The sequence below is a fragment of the Zalophus californianus genome, chromosome 2 (assembly GCF_009762305.2).
Source record: "Zalophus californianus isolate mZalCal1 chromosome 2, mZalCal1.pri.v2, whole genome shotgun sequence".
NCBI classification, from domain to species: Eukaryota; Metazoa; Chordata; class Mammalia; order Carnivora; family Otariidae; genus Zalophus; species Zalophus californianus.
Window position 1 is genome coordinate 68,497,783 of NC_045596.1, and position 19,749 is coordinate 68,517,531.

The 19,749-nt window shown below is 35.0% G+C and overlaps 1 protein-coding gene across 5 annotated transcripts in view; it reads right to left on the minus strand.

Annotated features, from left to right (window-relative positions):
• Window positions 1-19,749, minus strand: part of WDFY3 (WD repeat and FYVE domain containing 3) — a 266,868-nt gene that overhangs the window by 118,762 nt on the left and 128,357 nt on the right. For all 5 annotated transcript variants that reach the window (XM_027599902.2, XM_027599904.2, XM_027599903.2 and 2 more), the window contains 6 exons: window positions 18,534-18,720; window positions 16,258-16,424; window positions 9,173-9,640; window positions 8,091-8,192; window positions 5,476-5,669; window positions 151-608 (listed from right to left, as the gene is read on the minus strand). In XM_027599902.2, coding sequence (XP_027455703.1) covers window positions 151-608; window positions 5,476-5,669; window positions 8,091-8,192; window positions 9,173-9,640; window positions 16,258-16,424; window positions 18,534-18,720 — 1,576 coding nt within the window. The remainder of the gene's footprint in view (window positions 1-150; window positions 609-5,475; window positions 5,670-8,090; window positions 8,193-9,172; window positions 9,641-16,257; window positions 16,425-18,533; window positions 18,721-19,749) is intronic.

Below are 19,749 nucleotides of genomic sequence, written 5' to 3' on the forward strand. Positions count from 1 at the left end.
AACATCAGAGCAACAGTAATATTCGCAAATAAACAGATAAGCAAATAAGAGAAAAGATTCATTTTCATTTCCTTTCAGGTTAACTTATAATTCAAACCTTAATGCTGAAGTCATACACAGCATACCCTTTAATTCAAAGCAAAGCCATACCTGTCAAAAGAATCTGTGGCTACTTTGTAGAGATAAATAAAGAGTTTACTGCAGTGCCGTAAAGTGGGTGACACTGTGTCCATCGAGATTACATCTTCCTCCAAAAGTCTTTGAAACGGCTGTGTATTTGAGGGGAAGACATTCATGGGGCTTATTTTTCTCAGATCTGAGAAGCAGCCAAGAAATCGAACGGCATCTGCCAACTTCTCATACTGAATCTCTGTTTTGAAGAAATGAGAGTTGGCTGGCTCATAGCGCATTGCTGCAGTCAATGTGCAGAACACAGTGTGGAGAAGTTCAAACACTTGATTCTGGTTCACTTTCTCCCAGCCATTCTTGGGTGGTGAGCTCAAAGACCTTTCCATAGCAACAAGCAAGGATGTAATGTACACAAATCCTCCAACTTTCCTAAAAACTGTTCTTGAACGATGGCTTTCTCGAAGGACTGATAGGAGGGCCTACAGGGGATGAGAAAACAAACAAAGGTTTCCCTTAAAATTAAAATTAAAACAAAATACATGAATGTCAAGGGAGGAATATCATTTCTATGAATACCTCAAAGGAATGTTTTTGTCATTTCCCCATTAAGCAGCCCTATTAAGCATATCAAATGTTTTACTAATTAAAAAATGACATATTACACAAAAAATAGACATATAGATCAATGGAACAAAATAGGGAGTCCAGAAATAAACCCACACTTATATGGTCAATTAATCTATGACAAAGGAGACAAGAATATACAATGGGGAAAATGGACCGTCTTGGCAACAAATGGTGCTGGGAAAAATGGACAGCCACATGGAAAAGAATTTAACTGGACCACTTTCTTATATCATACACAAAAATAAACTCAAAATGGATTAAAGACCTAACTGTGAGACCTGAAACCATAAAACTCCTAAAAAAAACCAAAAACAAACAAAACAAAAAAACCCCCCAAAAACAAAACAAAAAAAACAAAACACACACACACAGACAGTAATTTCTTTGACATCAGCTGTATAAACATTTTTCTAGATAAGTCTCCTGAGGCCAGGGAAACAAAAGTAATATTAAACTATGGGGACTGTACCAAAATAAAACGCTTTTGCACAGCACAGGAACCCATCAACAAACAAAACAAAAAGACAACCTACTGAATGGGAAGTGATATTTGCAAATGATTTATCTGATAAGGGGTTAATATCTAAAATACATAGAGAACTTATACAACTCAACACCAAAAAAAAAATACAATTTAAAAATGGGCAGAAGACATAAATTGACATTTTTCCAAAGAAGATATACAGATGGCCAACAGACACATGAAAAGATGCTCAACATCACTCATCATCAGGGAAATACAAATCAAAACAATAATGAAATATCATCTCACACCTGTTAGGATGGCTAAAATCAAAAACACAAAAAATAACAAGTGTTGGCAAGGATGTGGAGAAAGGAACCCCTCGTGCACTGTTGGTGGGAATGCAAAGTGGTGTAGCCACTGTGGAAAACCGTATGGAGGTTCCTCCAAAAATTAAAAATAGAAACACCATATGATCCAATAATTCTACTACTGGATATTTATGAAAAGAAAACAGAAACACTAATTCAAAAAGATGTATGCACCCCTGTTTATTGCATTATTTACAACAGTCAAGATATGGAAGCAACCTAAGTGTCCATTCATAAATGACTGGATAAAGAAGATGTGGTGTGTGTATATATAATGGAATATTACTCAGTCATAAAAAAAGAGCTAGATTTTTCCATTTGCAACAACGTGGATGGATCTAGAGGGTATAATGACAAGTGAAATAAGTTACAAAAAGACAAATACCATAATTTATATGTGGAATTTAAGAAACAAGAAAAAAGAGACAAAAAGAGACTCTTAAATAGAATAAACTGATGGTTGTCAAGGGGAGCTGGGTGGGGGGATGGGTGAGACAGGTGACAGAAATTAAGAGTACACTTATCATGATGAACACTGAGCAATGTATATAATTGTTGAATCATTATATTGTACACCTGAAACTAATATAATACTGTATATTAATTATACTTCAATTAAAAGATATCATATTAAAGGCAGAAGATAGTGTTAGGAAACACTGTCACATATTTCTTTTGGTAGAAGACTAAGGCTACATCCAAATCCTGATGGAAAAGCCTTTCTTTTGATGGAAAATGACATCAATGAATTCAGTGTTTTTTATAAAGTAACTATTAAATAAGTAAAATACATAGTCTAGTATAATTTTACACAATCATAAACACTTATGACTGTGTATGTATACAAACTGATTTATTCTAGATAAGAAGCCAGGGCAGCCAAGACATGAAGTATTTCAATTCATATAAAGTGACCATATCCTGATGCTTTGGAAAGAAGAGCAACTTCAGGGGACTTATTAGACAGTCCCTCTTGCAAAGTGAATTAGAGTCCGATGGCTGAACGTGCGCTCTTGCCCAGAAGAGCTGTAAGTACTATGAAATAAAACCTGAAGGAAACAAGTAAAACAATCTTTTAGAACTATTATTTTCTGAACTGTCATACTTTTAACTTAGTTTATTATTAAAAATAACACATTATAAAATTAGCTGACGTTTTATAGGCTATGTATAAGGCACTTCAAGTTGTGTATTAGCGTATTTAAACCTCTCCTTAATCCTGTTTTATTGTCCCCACTTCATACATGGTGGTTAAATGTGGTTCAACGTGGTTAATTAACTTGCCTAAGATTGTACGGCATACACAATGGCAATAGGAGGATATAAAACCAAAACCAAGCACAATGTTGCCCCCACTCACGCACTTAACCAGGGCACTACTGGCCCAAATGGCAATCTGAAAACTGTTTGCTGACACGTGGGCTCCTTTTCCCTGTTTCAGCCACTGGAACACCACAGGTAACTAATATTACTTAAGACACCTTTATAATGTTCCCAATCATTACATTTAAAAAGGCCATTTTAGTAAAATATCTCACATTTCTAATGGTATTTGAAGAGAAAGGCTAAATATTAATATATATAATTACCTTTTTGAAATACACTGCTTCAGAAATTAAGATAAAAGACAGAAAATATGCAATCTGTAGATACATACAAAATTCTAAAATACAATGCATTCCATTATACTGCCAATACATTTCCATTTTATCAGAATTTGACAGTACAGTTTTCCTATCTTGTCAAATTTAATAAACTGTACTTATACTTGCAATATCAACTTTTTGTTTCCCTTTTAAAATTTTATCATCTAGCCTGGAGATTAAATGCAAGCGCTTGAGTCAGAATGCTTGGCTTGAAATTCTGACTCCAATGTTACAAAACGTTTTACCATGGTCAGCTACTTAACCTCTGTGTGTCTGAGTTTTCGCTTGTGTAAAATCGAGGCAATAATGATAACTTTCTCCACTGTTAGCAAAGTGCCTAACATAAGCCCATGACCATCATCGTCTTCAAAACACACTGGGGAAAACAGGACAAGTATTATTTTATGTAGGAGGAAGGGTGAGTTCAGAGTCAAAGTAATACACAGAAAACCATACTGCAGGTTGGAATTAGGATAAGGGTTAGAAAACAGTGCTTATCAATGCTGAGTCCCATCGTCTATATTACATACTTCTGGATAAGTTCCCCTCCTACTACCTCCCGATTGGCACTCTCCTGGCACTATGACATCATCATAGTTTCACCTCAGTATCTGAAAACTTTCAAATACTGTGAATGATTTAATATGCTGCTTCAATCAATAATTAATGATCAGTAGCAGATGCTAAAGTTACAACACACTGCTGATGGTAGGTGGTTAATTAGACAAAATCATCATATATATATATATATATATATATATATATGAAGATTTTATTTATGTGACAAAGAGAAAGAGAGAGAGCACAAGCAGGGGGAGCAGCAGGCAGAGGGAGAAGCAGGCTCCCTGCTGAGCAAGGAGCCCGATGCAGGATTCAATCCCAGGACCCCAGGATCATGACCTGAGCCAAAGGCAGACGCTTAACTGACTGAGCCACCCAGGCATCCCCAACAGCTATATATTATCTACATAATTTGCATAAACATAATGCATACAATTCAAATTTGTGCATCAGGATAAGTATAAAATACCACATATGGAATTTTGGGTTTCTGCACAAATAATTAAAAATTACACAGGTCTGTGGTTGTGTCAGCTGAACAGAGGCACCAAGAAGCAGTTCCGAAGCAGCAAAAATGGAAATTGAAATCGAGGTCCCAAATCCTCCTCGCTGCCTCCCTAACACTCCTTCATGCCCTCAAAGCAGTGCAATGCTGCAGCTGGCTCATACTGGCTCTTGAGAGCCAATTGTCATATTTTTGGAATTTTATGTGTCTTGTTAAAATACAGGCATAATTAAAAATTAAGTTCTATAAATTTACAACTAAATAAATTATTTTAAAAACAAACATAGTAAATACTCAAAGCTCATCACTTCCCAGTTATTTTCTGTATCTTACTATTGCCTGTACTCATAAGATACTACGGAACAGGTTACTATTGTCCATCTCTTCCCAATCCACACTCAGTAACACATTAGCAGCCTGAAACAGGTCATAGTGGCAGTATTTACACCATGGAAATTAGTAAGTACAACACATGAGGACCTCCCTCCTGCCCTCCTCCAGTCTGTCAGTTATTACCATTCACCAGAACAACACTGCCTTACTATTACAGGTCAGTTCATTACCTCCTGCTCGCTTTATCTATCAATATTTTACAAGTTCAATTAAAAAGGCACCAAGAAAGAACGAAAATGTATGTTAAAAAAGCTGGCAACCTTAACATCTTTGGAAGGCACTTGTTTTTTTCTGAACAATACCTTCAAATACACAAATATTCCCCAATATTGATACGCATGTAGATTTCCTGCTCACCAGTGAGGTAAGTTGTAGTCAGACTGTGTTTTAAAATAAAACGCATATTCAAAATTGTTATTATACTCAATCAAAACAGGATGAAATATACAATAGTGTAAAGAATAAGAGAAAGTCGAGAAAGTCACTGAATAAAGTAACAAGTAATAAAAGAAAGCTATGATTCTAGAAGGTAGCTATTCTTGCTGTGAGGTCTGTGCCAGGACTGGGTGAGGATACATGGGGAGGGTGTCAGAGGGGACGGAGATGGCGGCCTCAGGGCTCAGGGGCCAGAGAAGACACTAGCTTTTCTTCTACTACTATGACTTTACATAATTTTAGACTTGAAGAAAAACTGCAAGAATAGTTTATGACCAACTTATTTACAAATAACCACAGAATTTAATGGTAAGAGAGCAGTAACAACATGTTTATTAAATTTACCCTTAAAATATCAGTCTTCAACTGCAGCTCTGTTGGTGGGGCCGAATGCATTAAGCCCAGGAGAGTACCCATGTCATCGTCCCCATTCGGAGAGAGCACCAACTGCTGGATAATCATCAGGGCATGGGGCCGGCACTGTGCGTACTTCACTATATTATGTGCACATCGTGCACCTCCAAATTCTCGGAAAATTCCTTGAGAGAGAAAAAAGAACAACATGGGCTAACTTAAAACCTTCTAAGACAAGTCAGATGGGTTAAAAGTTGATCTTTTCGTAGGAAGAATAACTCAAAAGACTGCAAATAAAATCCACCCAGCCATTTCACCTTTTAAATTACCACACACAACTGCACTATGGGAGGTCAACAAAGAAGCAAATTCTCTCTAGATTGCCTTAATGAAAGAGTAATGCCCTAATATGTTCACCATGTTCAAATTTTCCAAATCTAGAACATTCAGAAATTTCACATGTAGACACAAAAGAGGCCAGTGGCCACTGTAAAGGTGGCTTTAAGCTGAACAATACTGGAATTTTTATGTAAAGGCTTTAAGCTGAACAATACTGGAAATCAAATTATGTAAAAAGTTTTCAGATGAACGGCCCAAATAAACAAGATTTAAACTGAACAAGGCATCCGAAGTATTTGCAAGAAAGGAGTGGAATAAATTATTTAATGAGAAAAATCACAAGGAACCAAACTTCTTGATGAAGTAGAGCACATGAACAAAAAAAAGACAAACTCTGTAAGAAAAAGCATCAGTCACTGTACCACTCCAAAGAATTTTATAGATTGATTTATTTAATCTTTATCCCTTACTGTACAAATGAGGAAATGAGACATACAGAAGTTGGGTAACATGGCCAAGGTCACCCAGCCAAATGACAGAGCAGGAATGATACCTACATAGCTCAGCTTTAAAGCTTTAAGCTTTTGGAGTACCTTATACATGCCACTATTATAGTAGTTTATATCAAACAGTTCAGTATTATTTGTATGTTTGGCCCCCCCATTAAACTTGGGATTTCCTTCTAGTCTGTATTTCAATAAATGTTTCCTGAGTGAAAAGATGCCTGTGTATTTTGCTGTAGTGGCCACTGTCCTCTCTATTTAATGACTTCCCAGTTGCAAACGTCCTAAGAATTACATGGTCCTGAAGCGAATGGAAGTCATGTGCTGAGATTTAGCACACGGAAAATCATGTGTATTTACTTCCAGGTGACCAGTTAGTGTCCATTACATAATCATCATGGCTAATATTTTCTGAACACTTACTATGAGCAAAACACCATCTGAGTGCCCAAGATCACATAGCTAAGTAATATCTTTCTTAACAAGGAAAGATAGTCATTAAGAAAAGAGCTTTGTGAAAATGTCTGGCACTCTGGGAGATGTGTTAAGTGACTTTTAGTCACACAAGGTTCTCCACTCTCCTCCAATAGAACTGTTCAGTCCCTCCTGTGTAACACTAGTTCATGCCATCAAAAGACAATCTGCCAAATAAATCCTTTATAGTACCTTATCCTTTTATCTATGTCAACTAAACCTAATTAGTGGAAATAAGGAGATCATGCATTGTATCACAGATGAAATATCATACCCATTAAACTTCACCATACTTATTATTTAAATAACCTACTAAATTCATTCAACTCTGTCTTGGAACTTGCCAAAACTGTACTTAAGTAATGACATATAATTATGTGTTTACATCTTTTCCCATCAGGTTATAATTCCTTCAGGGCAAGAATTATCTTTGTGTCTCGAACACCTAGCATGGTGCCTGGGACACACAATATATTTCAAGTATGTTGAATATTGAGTTCCTTTGCATTCAGGCAAATAGGCAATGCATTTGTTCACTAGTTCATTTTTTTGTTTGTTCATTCCTTCATTCATTTGTAGCTTCCCATAACACTTAAAATATAATTCATGTTCCTTGGCATGGCCTGAAAGGCTCTGTATGATCTGAGCCCAGCCTTATCTCAATTCACCTCCCCATTACTTACTCTTCTCAAATTGTATTGACATTGTTGCCTGAAAGGTTTCAAGTGATCTTTTTTAAGAGCAAGAGTGATATTTTACAAATACAAATGGACTGTTAATGATAGATAGAAAAAGACTGAAGAGAAGTTGAGACCAAAGATAAAGATGTTATGAATCCAATTTACCTGGGAGAGGCAAGTTTTACTACTGAATCATTTTTCAATACTTCCTTAAAGTTGTAACATTGTAATACTCTAACTTGAATTACTAAGAATTAAGAAAATCACCATAGGAAGCAGGTATTTTGGAAAATATTTAAACAAAGTCATTCGACTGAAAGTCTGTATTATGTAAATAAAAAAAAAAAAAACCCACTATTCTAATGACTACTTTAAAAAAGACTACTTTAAAAACAAGGCACACTATTGAAATAATAATAATAATGTCACATATTTTGTCAATAAACTTATAAAGGTCAAAAGTTTTGTATTTCTAGATATGATGGTACTGTCACTGAACCAACAGTTTTTTCTCTAAGTGATAGGAACATTTCAGAAGCAAGAGTCATTAGAGAAGACAAAACCAGAGATAAGACTCCCCGAAGCATTTGCTAGTAACTTGTCTAGTCACCTGCATTTGTGTTGGATCCTTGAAGCAGCACTGTCAAGGTCTCCATAACCAACAAAGCCAGGTGTTTTTGGTCTTCAACTGAACTATTATTTCTTGAGTCCCCTAGGAAAAAGGACCAAAGGTTCAAATCCCAAAAGTTGTAAGCTTATTTTTTTTCTTGATTTGGTTTTAATAATTTAATTATTTCTTTATTAGTCACTTTTACCGCTAATACAAATGATATAATATACCCTTTAAAAATGATACACGTGTCCACCATCTACCAAAAGTAAGGTCAACATCAGTGTTTACAGATTTTATTTTCATGTGGCTAGAAAGTTACAGTTGTCTAACAAACAGGAAAAAGGAAAACGCCAGTGCTGGGTGATGTATGGAAGTGATGAATCCCTGTATTGTACACCTGAAACTAATATGACACTGTACGTTAACTGGAATTAAAATAGAACCTTAAAATAAAAAAAAAAGGAAACCGCCAAAGTTAAATGTATTCTTCTAACAAAGGTTTTCCTAATCAAGGCTAAGGTTAACAGGAGAAAACTAGATTTTAAGGCACTATTTATGAATAGTGCTATCTATTCACACTGTATTAATTCATTCAACACAGGTAATACTAAGTGCTTTTATCAGATTAGGAAGGATGAAAAATATTAAATTTAAGGTACCTAAATGATAATATATGTGTACATACATAACATCGCTAAAAAGATTTATTTTTTTGCTCTCTAGAATTAAAAACATTGTGAGGCACCTAAACATCCCTTTCATTTCTAAGAGCTTTTTAAATTCCCTCTTAGAAGCAGAAAGTAGTACACATGAGTCATGTGGACCATAAATGTTTCCCTCAATTTTTACCCTAAATTCTTTTCCACCACAATGACATATTTCTAGCTCCCCCCCCCCCACAATTCCCTAACAGAGGTTAAATGAACAAGTTTAATGTGGGAAATATTCACAAGGATATCACAATAATGCACATTAGTAAGTCATTCAAATCTACAGCCAAATGAAAGGCAAAACAAGAACAAAACACCCTGCCCAAACCCCTTTGTCAAATAAAAGCCAAATTCTGGAAAATTCTTTACCTTGTTCATTTAGCGCCTGAGTTGGATCCTTCAAGAGGGCAGCATATTTGTGCAAAAGGTTTACCATGACCTCCAGAAGGCCCACCTCCCTGAACACATCTTTAAATATGTAGTCGTGTCGTGTAAACTTAAGAAGTGTCTTCATTGCAATAATGCTACAGTGGTAAGAAGAGCTAGATTTTAAGAGGATGCTAACACTAATGAGTTCTTTACAAGGGATGTAATTTAAGCTAAAAACGACAAACTCCAGCATCTCAAAGTATTTGCTTTGTACTTCCGGGAGTTTAGAAATCTTTTCTGCAAACTGTGACAGTGTGTGCTGTGACTCGAGGATGAAGTAATTGGCATTGTCAGCCATGTAAATATTTGTGATGGCATCAAGGATGATCTGGGCAAGGAAGTTGGTTTTTGCTTTTAAAAATGCATTCTGAAGAACTGCAAAGGCTTGGACGTTTCTCACACTGTGACCTAAAATGGAAAACAAGAACACAAAAGTAGGTGCTACGTGATATTTTAATCATGGCAAACTAGTCTATTTAAACGGATCACGAATTGTAACATTTATCAACTGTTTCCTAAGAACACATCCTGTTTTCACAGACAGTCCTGTTTTTCTCTGACTTCAGTCATTTAATTAAAGACAATACTGTTTAAACTTTTTTTTTTTTAAAGATTTTATTTATTTATTTGACAGAGAGACACACAGCGAGAGCAGGAACACAAGCAGGGGGAGTGGGAGAGGGAGAAGCAGGCTTCCCGCCGAGCAGGGAGCCCAATGTGGGGATCGATCCCAGGACCCTGGGATCATGACCTGAGCCGAAGGCAGACGCCTAACAACTGAGCCACCCAGGCGCCCAATACCGTTTAAACTTTTAATGCATCATTATGAATATTCTAATTCCAGAATAGTATATTGAAACATTAGACTGTTTTACAGAAAATAAAGCATATTATTTAAGTCCAGCCTTCTGAGTTTGGAAATGTGCAGGGACTTCACTTTTTATTATCTGTAAGATGGACCTTGACTGTAAGAAAGTACTTTTAGCCTGAAGCAGTAAAAGGTCAGGGAGCAGCGAGAATGCAAGCAGGAAAACAGAGGGTTGAAAATTCTCTAAGTCCCTTGGGCACCTGGGTGGCTCAGTTGGTTAAGCGACTGCCTTCGGCTCAGGTCATGATCCTGGAGTCCCGGGATCAAGTCCCACATCGGGCTCCCTGATCAGCAGGGAGTCTGCTTCTCCCTCTGACCCTCTTCCCTCTCGTGCTCTCTCTCATTCTCTAATAAATAAATAAAATCTTTAAAAAAAAAAAAAAAGAGGGCGCCTGGGTGGCTCAGTTGGTTAAGCGACTGCCTTCAGCTCTGGTCATGATCCTGGAGTTCCAGGATCGAGTCCTGCATCAGGCTCCCTGCTCAGCAGGGAGTCTGCTTCTCCCTCTGACCACCCCCCCATGCTCTCTCTCTATCTCTCATTCTCTCTCTCAAATAAATAAATAAAATCTTAAAAAAAAAATTTTTAAAAATAAAAAAGAAAGAAAATTCTCTAAGTTCCAGTGTCCCTTTATCATGACTACACTAGAACTCTCATAAATTTTAATTTGAAAATGTATTGTTTTCAAGCTAAAAGTACAATTTCTTTACATATACATTTGTTAAAGCCATTTATGGCTAACTACTAGCTGTATTTTTTTTATAAAGATTTTATTTATTTATTTGAGAGAGAGAGAATGAGAGATAGAGAGCACGAGAGGGAAGAGGGTCAGAGGGAGAAGCAGACTCCCTGCTGAGCAGGGAGCCCGATGCGGGACTCGATCCCGGGACTCCAGGATCATGACCTGAGCCGAAGGCAGTCGCTTAACCAACTGAGCCACCCAGGCGCCCCAGCTGTATTTTTTTAACATCTGATTTTCAAACACACCAACTGAGAAAAAAAAATCTGTATACCTGGCTCTTGTGAGGCAAATTAGTAAAAAATAATTATAAAGAAATTAACATATAAAGTATTTGAAGCACCTGAGAACAAGTGTTTGCCTCTAAAAACTGTCCCCACGTTCACAACTATTAGGAATACAGGGTATTTGCCAGAGTGACCAAAACGTTAACCTAGAGCCAAGAAATTAGCATAGTGCCTTACAGAATAAACCAGATTTCAGAAAGAAGATAAACACAGAACTAGGAAAAATTAAAAAATGAGTTAGAAAGACTGCGCAGAAATCCTGGCTTAGACATTCTTTAAAAAAATGAAAACATTTTTTAAAATCTTTAATCTGTACACAATTTCAATTTTGTCTATAACATATAAACTTCTTCTATGTGTTGCAAACACTAACGATATATTTTTACTTCCAGCTCCAGATTCATAATATGCTTGCTCTTTGAGGACATCTTTCCTTTTTATTACCTGTAGATAATACAAGCTCAGATGGACTGGTGGACATACAAATATTAAAGTCTGACTACAAGTGACCAATGGTGACAAATAAGGTTTAAGGATAACTATATCCAATATTTTGCATCTTTCAACTAAGTGACAATATATCAGTTTTCACTATAAAGAAAGGAGTCAAAAAGAGCTGAGTTTAGAGTAATGTGGGAAAATTTGGAATTTCCCAAGTTTTATCTTCATTATTTGGTTTGAAGTGATGTCAGTGACAAAAGATAAGGAATATTAATAACCAATCCCAAGAACAAATTGCCCACCATAAAAAGCTGAACCGAATACAATATTTAAACATACAACAATTAAAAGTCAAATATAGGGGCATGTGGGTGGCTAAGTTGGTTAAGCGCCCGCCTCTTGATTTCGGCTCAGGTCATGATCTCAGGGTCCTGGGATCAAGCTCTGTGTTGGGCTTCACACTCAACGAGGAGTCTGCTTGAGATCCTCTCCCTCTCCCTCTGCTCCTCCCCCTGCTTGTGTTCTCTAAAATAAGTAAATAAATCTTCAAAAAATAAAAAATAAAAAGCTTTCTGCTGGTGAGGATACAAAGTTTTATAAAATATAGAAATATAAGTCATTCTCAAGCATTAATATACACAGATAAGTTTACCACCTTCATTAATAACTCAGTTTACCTCTTCCTTTAAACTCTGTATGTCTATACTGTTCCATTTGATTTAAAATCAGCACTAAAAATAAGGTTGTAAACTATACCTACCTATGTATAGAGCAATGTAAGGTAGGTACATTCATTTTCCTCTTTTAAATGTGATAATCAATGAATATGTAAAAAATTCCTTAGTACCAAGAATTTCCTTTTCACAGATGATGAAAGGGAAACCAATGAAACCAAAGCAAATATTCCCCCAAAGTACTCTGAACAACTGACAAAAAGATAAACAGTGTCAATATATCAGAATATAGCCAGCCACAACTCCTAACAGTCTAAACTGAAGAGTTACAATCTGCAAAGACTATCATTGCTTCATTCTATCAGTGCTACACAGGACCCTGTCACACTTGGCTTTCCTCATCTCCATTCCTTTACAATAGTCCATCATCTCTTATCCAAAATTAGATTAAAAAGTAACAGGAAAAAACAACAAAAAAACCAACCACTAAAACCAAAAATCAAATTTAACAAAGTCATAGGTAAAAATGGATAGTATTTTAAAAATCAACTGCATTTCTAGAAACTAGCAACAAGAAATCTGAAATGAAATTAAGAAAACAATTCTGTTCATAATAGTATCAAAAAGAATAAAATATTTAAGGATAAACTTAACAGAAGAATCGAAAGTTCTGTACAACGTACACTATAAAACTATGCTTAGAAAAAATAAGACCCAAATAAATGGAAAGCTATATATATATATTTTTTTTTTTCAAGGATTGGAAGATTCAATATTGTTAAAATGTCAATTCTCCCCAAGTTGATTTACATTTGATGTACTCCCAATCATCTCCCAGTCTCAGGCTTTTTTTTTTTTTTTTTGGTTTGTTTTTTTCCAAAAATTGACACGATCATTAAATTTATATGAAATTCAAAGGATGCTGAATAGCCTAAGTAATTTTGAAAAGAACAAAACTGGACAACTTAAATGACTCTATTTCAAGACCTACTTTAAAAATACAGTAAAAAAAAAAGATACAGTAATCAATGTCTTGTAGTATTGGCTTAAGGATGGACATACTGATCAATGGAGCAGAACCGAAAAAGAATTGCAGATATATGGTTATACACAGTCTTTTCAATAGAAGGTCTTGGATAGTCATACTGGAAGAAAAATACCTTATTTCCTACCATATACAAAAATTAACTTAAAAGGTATCACAGAACCTAACAGAAGTATCAAAATATGAAACTCCTAGAAGAAAACACAATTCTTAGTGAATGTGGTTAAATAAGATTTTTTCAATATGAAGTAAAAAATCTGCAAAATATTTTTAAAATAAGTTGGACTTCAACAAAATTAAAAGTTTCCTTTCTTCTAAAGATGCTACTAAGAAGAAAAGGCAAGTTAAGACCAGGAGAACATACTTACAAAACATATGTATTTTATAAAAGATTTATCCAGAATATCTAAAGAACTCTTAAAATCCCAACAAAAAGAACAATCCTATCAAACACTGGGCACAGAGTTCTGAACCAAAGTAGAGAGATACAGATAGCAGATAAACACATTAAAAGATGCTTGAAATTATTTCAAAAAATGCAAACTAAAACCACAACTAGATACTACCACACACTCACTAGATTATCTACAATTAAAAAGACTAACACCACCAAGTGTTGCTGAGGATGCAAACTTTCTCACACTGCTGCTGACATGAGTGCAAATGGGACAGCTACTTTAGAAAACAGTTAGGCAGTTTCTCATAAAGTTAAATATACATAGGAGCCAGCAATTCTACTGCTTGGTATTTACCCCAAAGAAATGAAAATGTATGTCCCCACAAAGACTTGTTTCATATAAATATTCATAGTAGCTTTATTCGTGACAGTTAAATAAATACCATCAACTGGTGAAAAGGTAAACAGTGCAGGAAATCCATTTAAGGAAATACTATCCAAAAAAGGAAGAAACTTCAGATACATGCAATAACATGGATAAATCACAAAAAAACTATATACTGTAGGATTCCAGTTTATTAAATTCTAGAAAGGGTGAAACTAAAGCGGATCAATGGTTGCCAGGGCAAGTGGGGCAGGGAGCGGGGATTGAACACAAGGGGAAACAAGTAAATTTTTAGAAGGATGGGAATATTCCCTATCATGATTATAGTGGTGATTACACAAGCATATATATTTATGGAAACTCATCAGATTCGACAGTTAAAATGGATAGATTTCAATACACTCAAATGATGCTGGCCAGAAAAAAAGAAAAAAAGATTCCATATTCTCTTTATGTGAAACAGAGCTGTCTCCTTTAGTCTGCACAATAACCCTACAAAGCAGGCCATGGGAAATAGGTATTTTTTTTGACTTACTGATGAAACTCAAAATGATCTAGCTTGATCCATGCATTTTATAGACTACTACCATCAATTTTTCTGAAGAAGAAAGTGATATTTAGAAAGGTTCAATGACTCATGTCACCCAAATTCTGACTCTTAGGGCACTGTCCTTTCTAATTAACCTCACTTTCGTAGACATCACATCACTGGATTGTCCCAGGAACCTCCGGACACGCTAGGTTATATATTTATTATCTCTGATACAGATGAGACGATATGAGGAAGACCTATGAGGAGGGTCAATTTTGCTACATTAATTCTCTCATTACAAAATTATGCTATTGTAACTAACTATTATGCCAGTATCATGATTAACCAAATAAAACAATAAAATTTAAAATAGGAAGTATGGTATGAGCTTTTTTTAAATTAACTCAAAGAAACAGTTAATTGTGGAATACTCAAGCTACAGTCTACATATTGGAAGTTTTTTTGAGAGTCCTATTTTTTTCTTAATATTTAATAAAGTAAAACCTTGAACTGCTCAGTAAGAAATGCCTGGATTTCTACTTACTAAGTTCTAGATAACCTACACATTGAGAGTACAATTTACTGTAGGACATCTGACAACTCCAATCTAAGTCATGACTTTTCAATATAATTTTCTCCAGTAAATTAAATTTAGGATTTTCTAGTAAATCCATTTATTCTCACCGAAGAAATAAATTTATAACTGCTGACTTCTATGTCATAAAATACACAGATAACATACTGTGAAATTTAAATAACCAGACATGTTGATATTTTCTGGCTAGTTAAATTTTACATGCAAATATCATACTGCATCAAATATTTATTAAGTGACAATCATAGTCAAGAAACTATGAGAGGCCTGCAGGCTCAGATTCTTTTAGAACAGTTATTATGCAGCTAAAAAAATTAAACAGTAAAACTAGCTTGCACTCTTATGTAACAAAATGTTATTAACTAAACAAGTTTTCTTAGTAAAAGATCACTAGATGAGGAGTCAAAGTTAGGAAATTCGAACTATAAAATTTACTCCCCGATCTGAAAGAAACAGTATAACGTCTTTGTGGGGCGCCTGGGTGGCTCAGTTGGTTAAGCATCCAATTTCGGCTCAGGTCATAATCTTGGGTTGTGAGAACCAGCCTCTCATCAGGCTCCATGCTGGGTGTGGAGCTTGCTTAAGATTCTCTCTCTCCCCTTCTGCCTCTCTCTCACACAAAAGAAGAAAAAAAGTCTTTGTACCTATATTTGCTTAGTTTTAAAATATAAGCCTTTGCGCCCCATGCTTTCTATTTATATCTTAGAGATAACAAGGTGATCAGTGTGTGAATCAAGTTCCAACCACATAAACTGGAAATGCATTAGCGTCCCAACATTCAAAAAGGATATGTTTAGATTATTACGCTGTTTGAATGTTAAGATAAAATACAAAAATGTAAATTTCATTGGCTGATGTTATAATGTTTTCATAATATATATTATTTTCAAGTATGTGAACTGGTAAGGCTGTCACTTGAGAATTTGTACCATCAATAAAGCATAAATTCTAATGAAAAACAGTCTATTACCTTTATACATGTAACAAAGAGCAGTCAAGTCAAACTGATTGTCTCTACTTCTTTGAGGGGCTCAGAATAGGAAAAAAAAAAAAAAAAGACTCACCTTTGCCTGCAGGCTGAGGTACTGCAAACCCAGGCAATAAAAAGGGTGCCCCTGTGGTAATACCAGCTGGTTTTAGTTCACTGACACCATATGTTGTTAGGGAAGTTATCAGATTAACCAGATCTTTCAAGGCATCTTTGGATTCTGCTTCTTTTGCTTGTTCCAATCTAGGAAGAGTATGGTTTAGTAAATATATTTTCTCTTTTGTTGTACTCTCAAATTTAATACAGAAAGAAATTTTCAATTTGTATATGCAGTAAGTAAATGTATAAAGTACTCCAAGAAGTTTCTTTGTACAATTTTTCCTTATATAAAAACATACTATTTTTTTTAAATCTACAAATTTTATTATAAGACATTACACCATAATGAAAGAAAATTATAATAGGCTAAGACCTTATATATAAGTGCTGATTTTGCATTTAACAATGTTATTTTAGGTAGATCACTAATCTTTGGTAGAAAGTATCTATAAAAGAATTACATTAAATGTCTCTTTTTTTTTTAAAGATTTTTTAAAAATTTATTTATTTGACAGAGAAAGAGACAGCGAGAGCAGGAACACAAGCAAGGGGAATGGGAGAGGGAGAAGCAGGCTTCCTGCTGAGCAGGGACCCTGATGCGGGGCTCGATCCCAGGATCCTGGGATCATGACCTGAGCCGAAGGCAGATGCTTAACGACTGAGCCACCCAGGAGCCCCACATTAAATGTCTCTTAAGTTCCCTAAAACTCTAACATTATAAAGTTTCACCATTTACAACTAAAAACTTTATTAACCATTTCTTTCTGAAGACATTTTCTGTTAACAATTTTTAAAAATGAATTTCTTGGAAAAAGTTCTAAGTCTTTATCTGTATCTCATTAATTAATTCAGATACTCTCATTAGAATACATTTAAATAAAGTTCTGAAGAGTCTGACAATTTTTTAAAACAATATTTCTTTAAAAGAAACATTTGGAGTCATTATGGAATTATCTTTTGACTGTGGCTTTACTGAGAACACAAAATGGGGTGCAAAACTATCTCTTTTGAAGAGTAAGATTTATTGGGGCTTCCTCCCTAATAGAACTAATTATTCTCATTAAAATAAAGCTGAAGAATGCACTAAAGTAGAAAAAAAGTATGTTTAACCTCACAACTAAGACACTTTTTAATATTCTGATATGGTTTATAAACTTGCCTTTTTTATTGTAAAAAGTTTGGTCTTAATAATAGTTATTTTTATACCATATACAGAATTTTATAACCTGTTTTTTCGATTTACCAGTGTTAACACAAATGCTTCTCCTTTTAATATAAAAACCTTATAGATATTCTTTCAATGGTCATGGAGAGCCAACCACAGATTTGGGGAGAGGGAGGTGGGACAGCCAGTAGAAATCAGAATATAGGAGCACTAATACACATAAAATTTTGTCTACATTTAGGATTATATTTTTAGGATTAATAACCATAAGTGAAATTATTGTGTCAAAGCATATCAACATTTTTGAGGCTCTTGACTGTATCTGATCAACCTGCATTCTCAAAGGATTACACCACTTAACACCCCCCTAGTAGTGTGAAATGCTTACTTCATCAACTTTTATGTCCTCCTTTGTAAACTACGCTATATATGCAAAATTGTATTCTGGGGAGTTGCTTAGTAGTCGTGGCAACTAGGTTAAACTGCTGTTAGAAATAAGGAGTTTAAAAATAGTGGGGTTTACAATAGATCAAATGATTTAAAAGTAAGTAATGGGCCAGGAACAACTAGTGAGACATGAGTAGTTTCTTCCTAATAAATTTGCAACCAGCCATTTCCCCAGGATACGCATGAAAACATTTGGGATGGAAAAGGGGGGCTTGTGAAACATTTTGTTTTATATATACATTTGTAAGGTCTCATTCAATCTACCTAATTATTCTTGTTATTAACTACATTAATAAACCACTGGTATAGTAGGAAATCCCAAAAATATAATTAAGCACGAGTTTACACTTTAGGAAGATGTTAATTAGTTCATCTAAGCTCTTCTCCCTCAGCTACTGAAGAACAGATTGACTTCCACACCTAACCACGGACTCCACCACGTTTATAGCCTGCATTTGTGAGCTTAAACTCACTTTTTATACTCTGTTGACAGGAATAAAAAGAAATGATTAAAGCCAAAGGGATAAAGTATACACTGAGTAAGTGATTAATTCTTTTTGCATAGCCCCAAACCACGTTGTTTCCATTGACAAAAAAGACTGAATAGACATTTAAAATATTCTTAAATTGTGGGGTTTTACCTAAGCAAGAGATCACAAAGGAAATTATATCCTTGCCATATCCGAAAATCATCCAAAAGAGTTTGGGAAACATCACTAGAATCTTTGAGGAAACAAGAAAGCCCAGCAAACATTTCAACAATTTCTAGGGGAGACAGGTCATCTGATTGCTGCATATTCTGAACACATGTAGATAAACATTCTTTTTCTGCAAAAATTAAGAAATAAATATGTATTATTTATGTCAATTGCTTAAAAAATTTTTATTCTTAAACTGGTGTTTAATGAAACATTAAATTTTAATGTATCTATAAAATACTGTAAGATAAATGTTACACATTCTCAAATAAATATAAGATTCAAATTCACTGGAAAAGCTCTGCCTCTAAGTAGTAAACAAAGGGTTATACAAGAAATGTTGAAAAATATTTGACATTTATTATAATTTTTATATCATACTTGGATGTTTTTCATTAAACAAAATGATTGCTTGCTGCCAAACGATATTTTTGATCTTTTATGTTAGGATAGTGAAAGGATGGGAAAAAGAAAACTTATCTTCAAAGTTTAAAAAGAAAAATCCAACCATTAGTTTAAAAGCTCAAATTAGAGTGAATATGGACCAATGAGATACAGAAATACTTCAGGAAAGAAAATTTTTTAAACTACATTTGCACTGTATATTACTCATTTAAAGCATAGTTATACCTTCTCACTGACTTTGGCGATTAAAGGATTTTCAAAAAAGATTTTCTCTCAGCCACCTGCAGGCACATCTGCAGGCCTAGTCCAGCCTCCCAGTCATAGAGACGCTGAGCCTGGACCTTCGAGCAGGCTGTCACACACTCCTCACCTACAGAAGCTTTCCCAGCACAGCCAGGGTTTTGAGCCTTGTGGAGAGGTGCTGTGGGGATGGGACGTGTGTCACAGAAGCCCTCACACAGCTGGGCAGGCACTAGGGTGTGAATATAACTCATTTGTCCTTGTAGCCCCTTCTGATCTTTTAGTTAAAGCAAATTTTCCACGGAACACTCATAACTTAGTAAAAGCATGGAAGAGTATGGTTCGAGCAAAAGCAGGCTGACTCATGAATCATGAACAAATTTAAGAATAGAAATGGGGTTCTGAATGAAGCATAACTCACTGTGATTTATTAGTTGTTCCAGGAAATAAAATAGAGTGTAAACTCTCAAAAAAAAAAAAAAAGTTTTCTCTCTCTTATCTTTAACGAAATTTG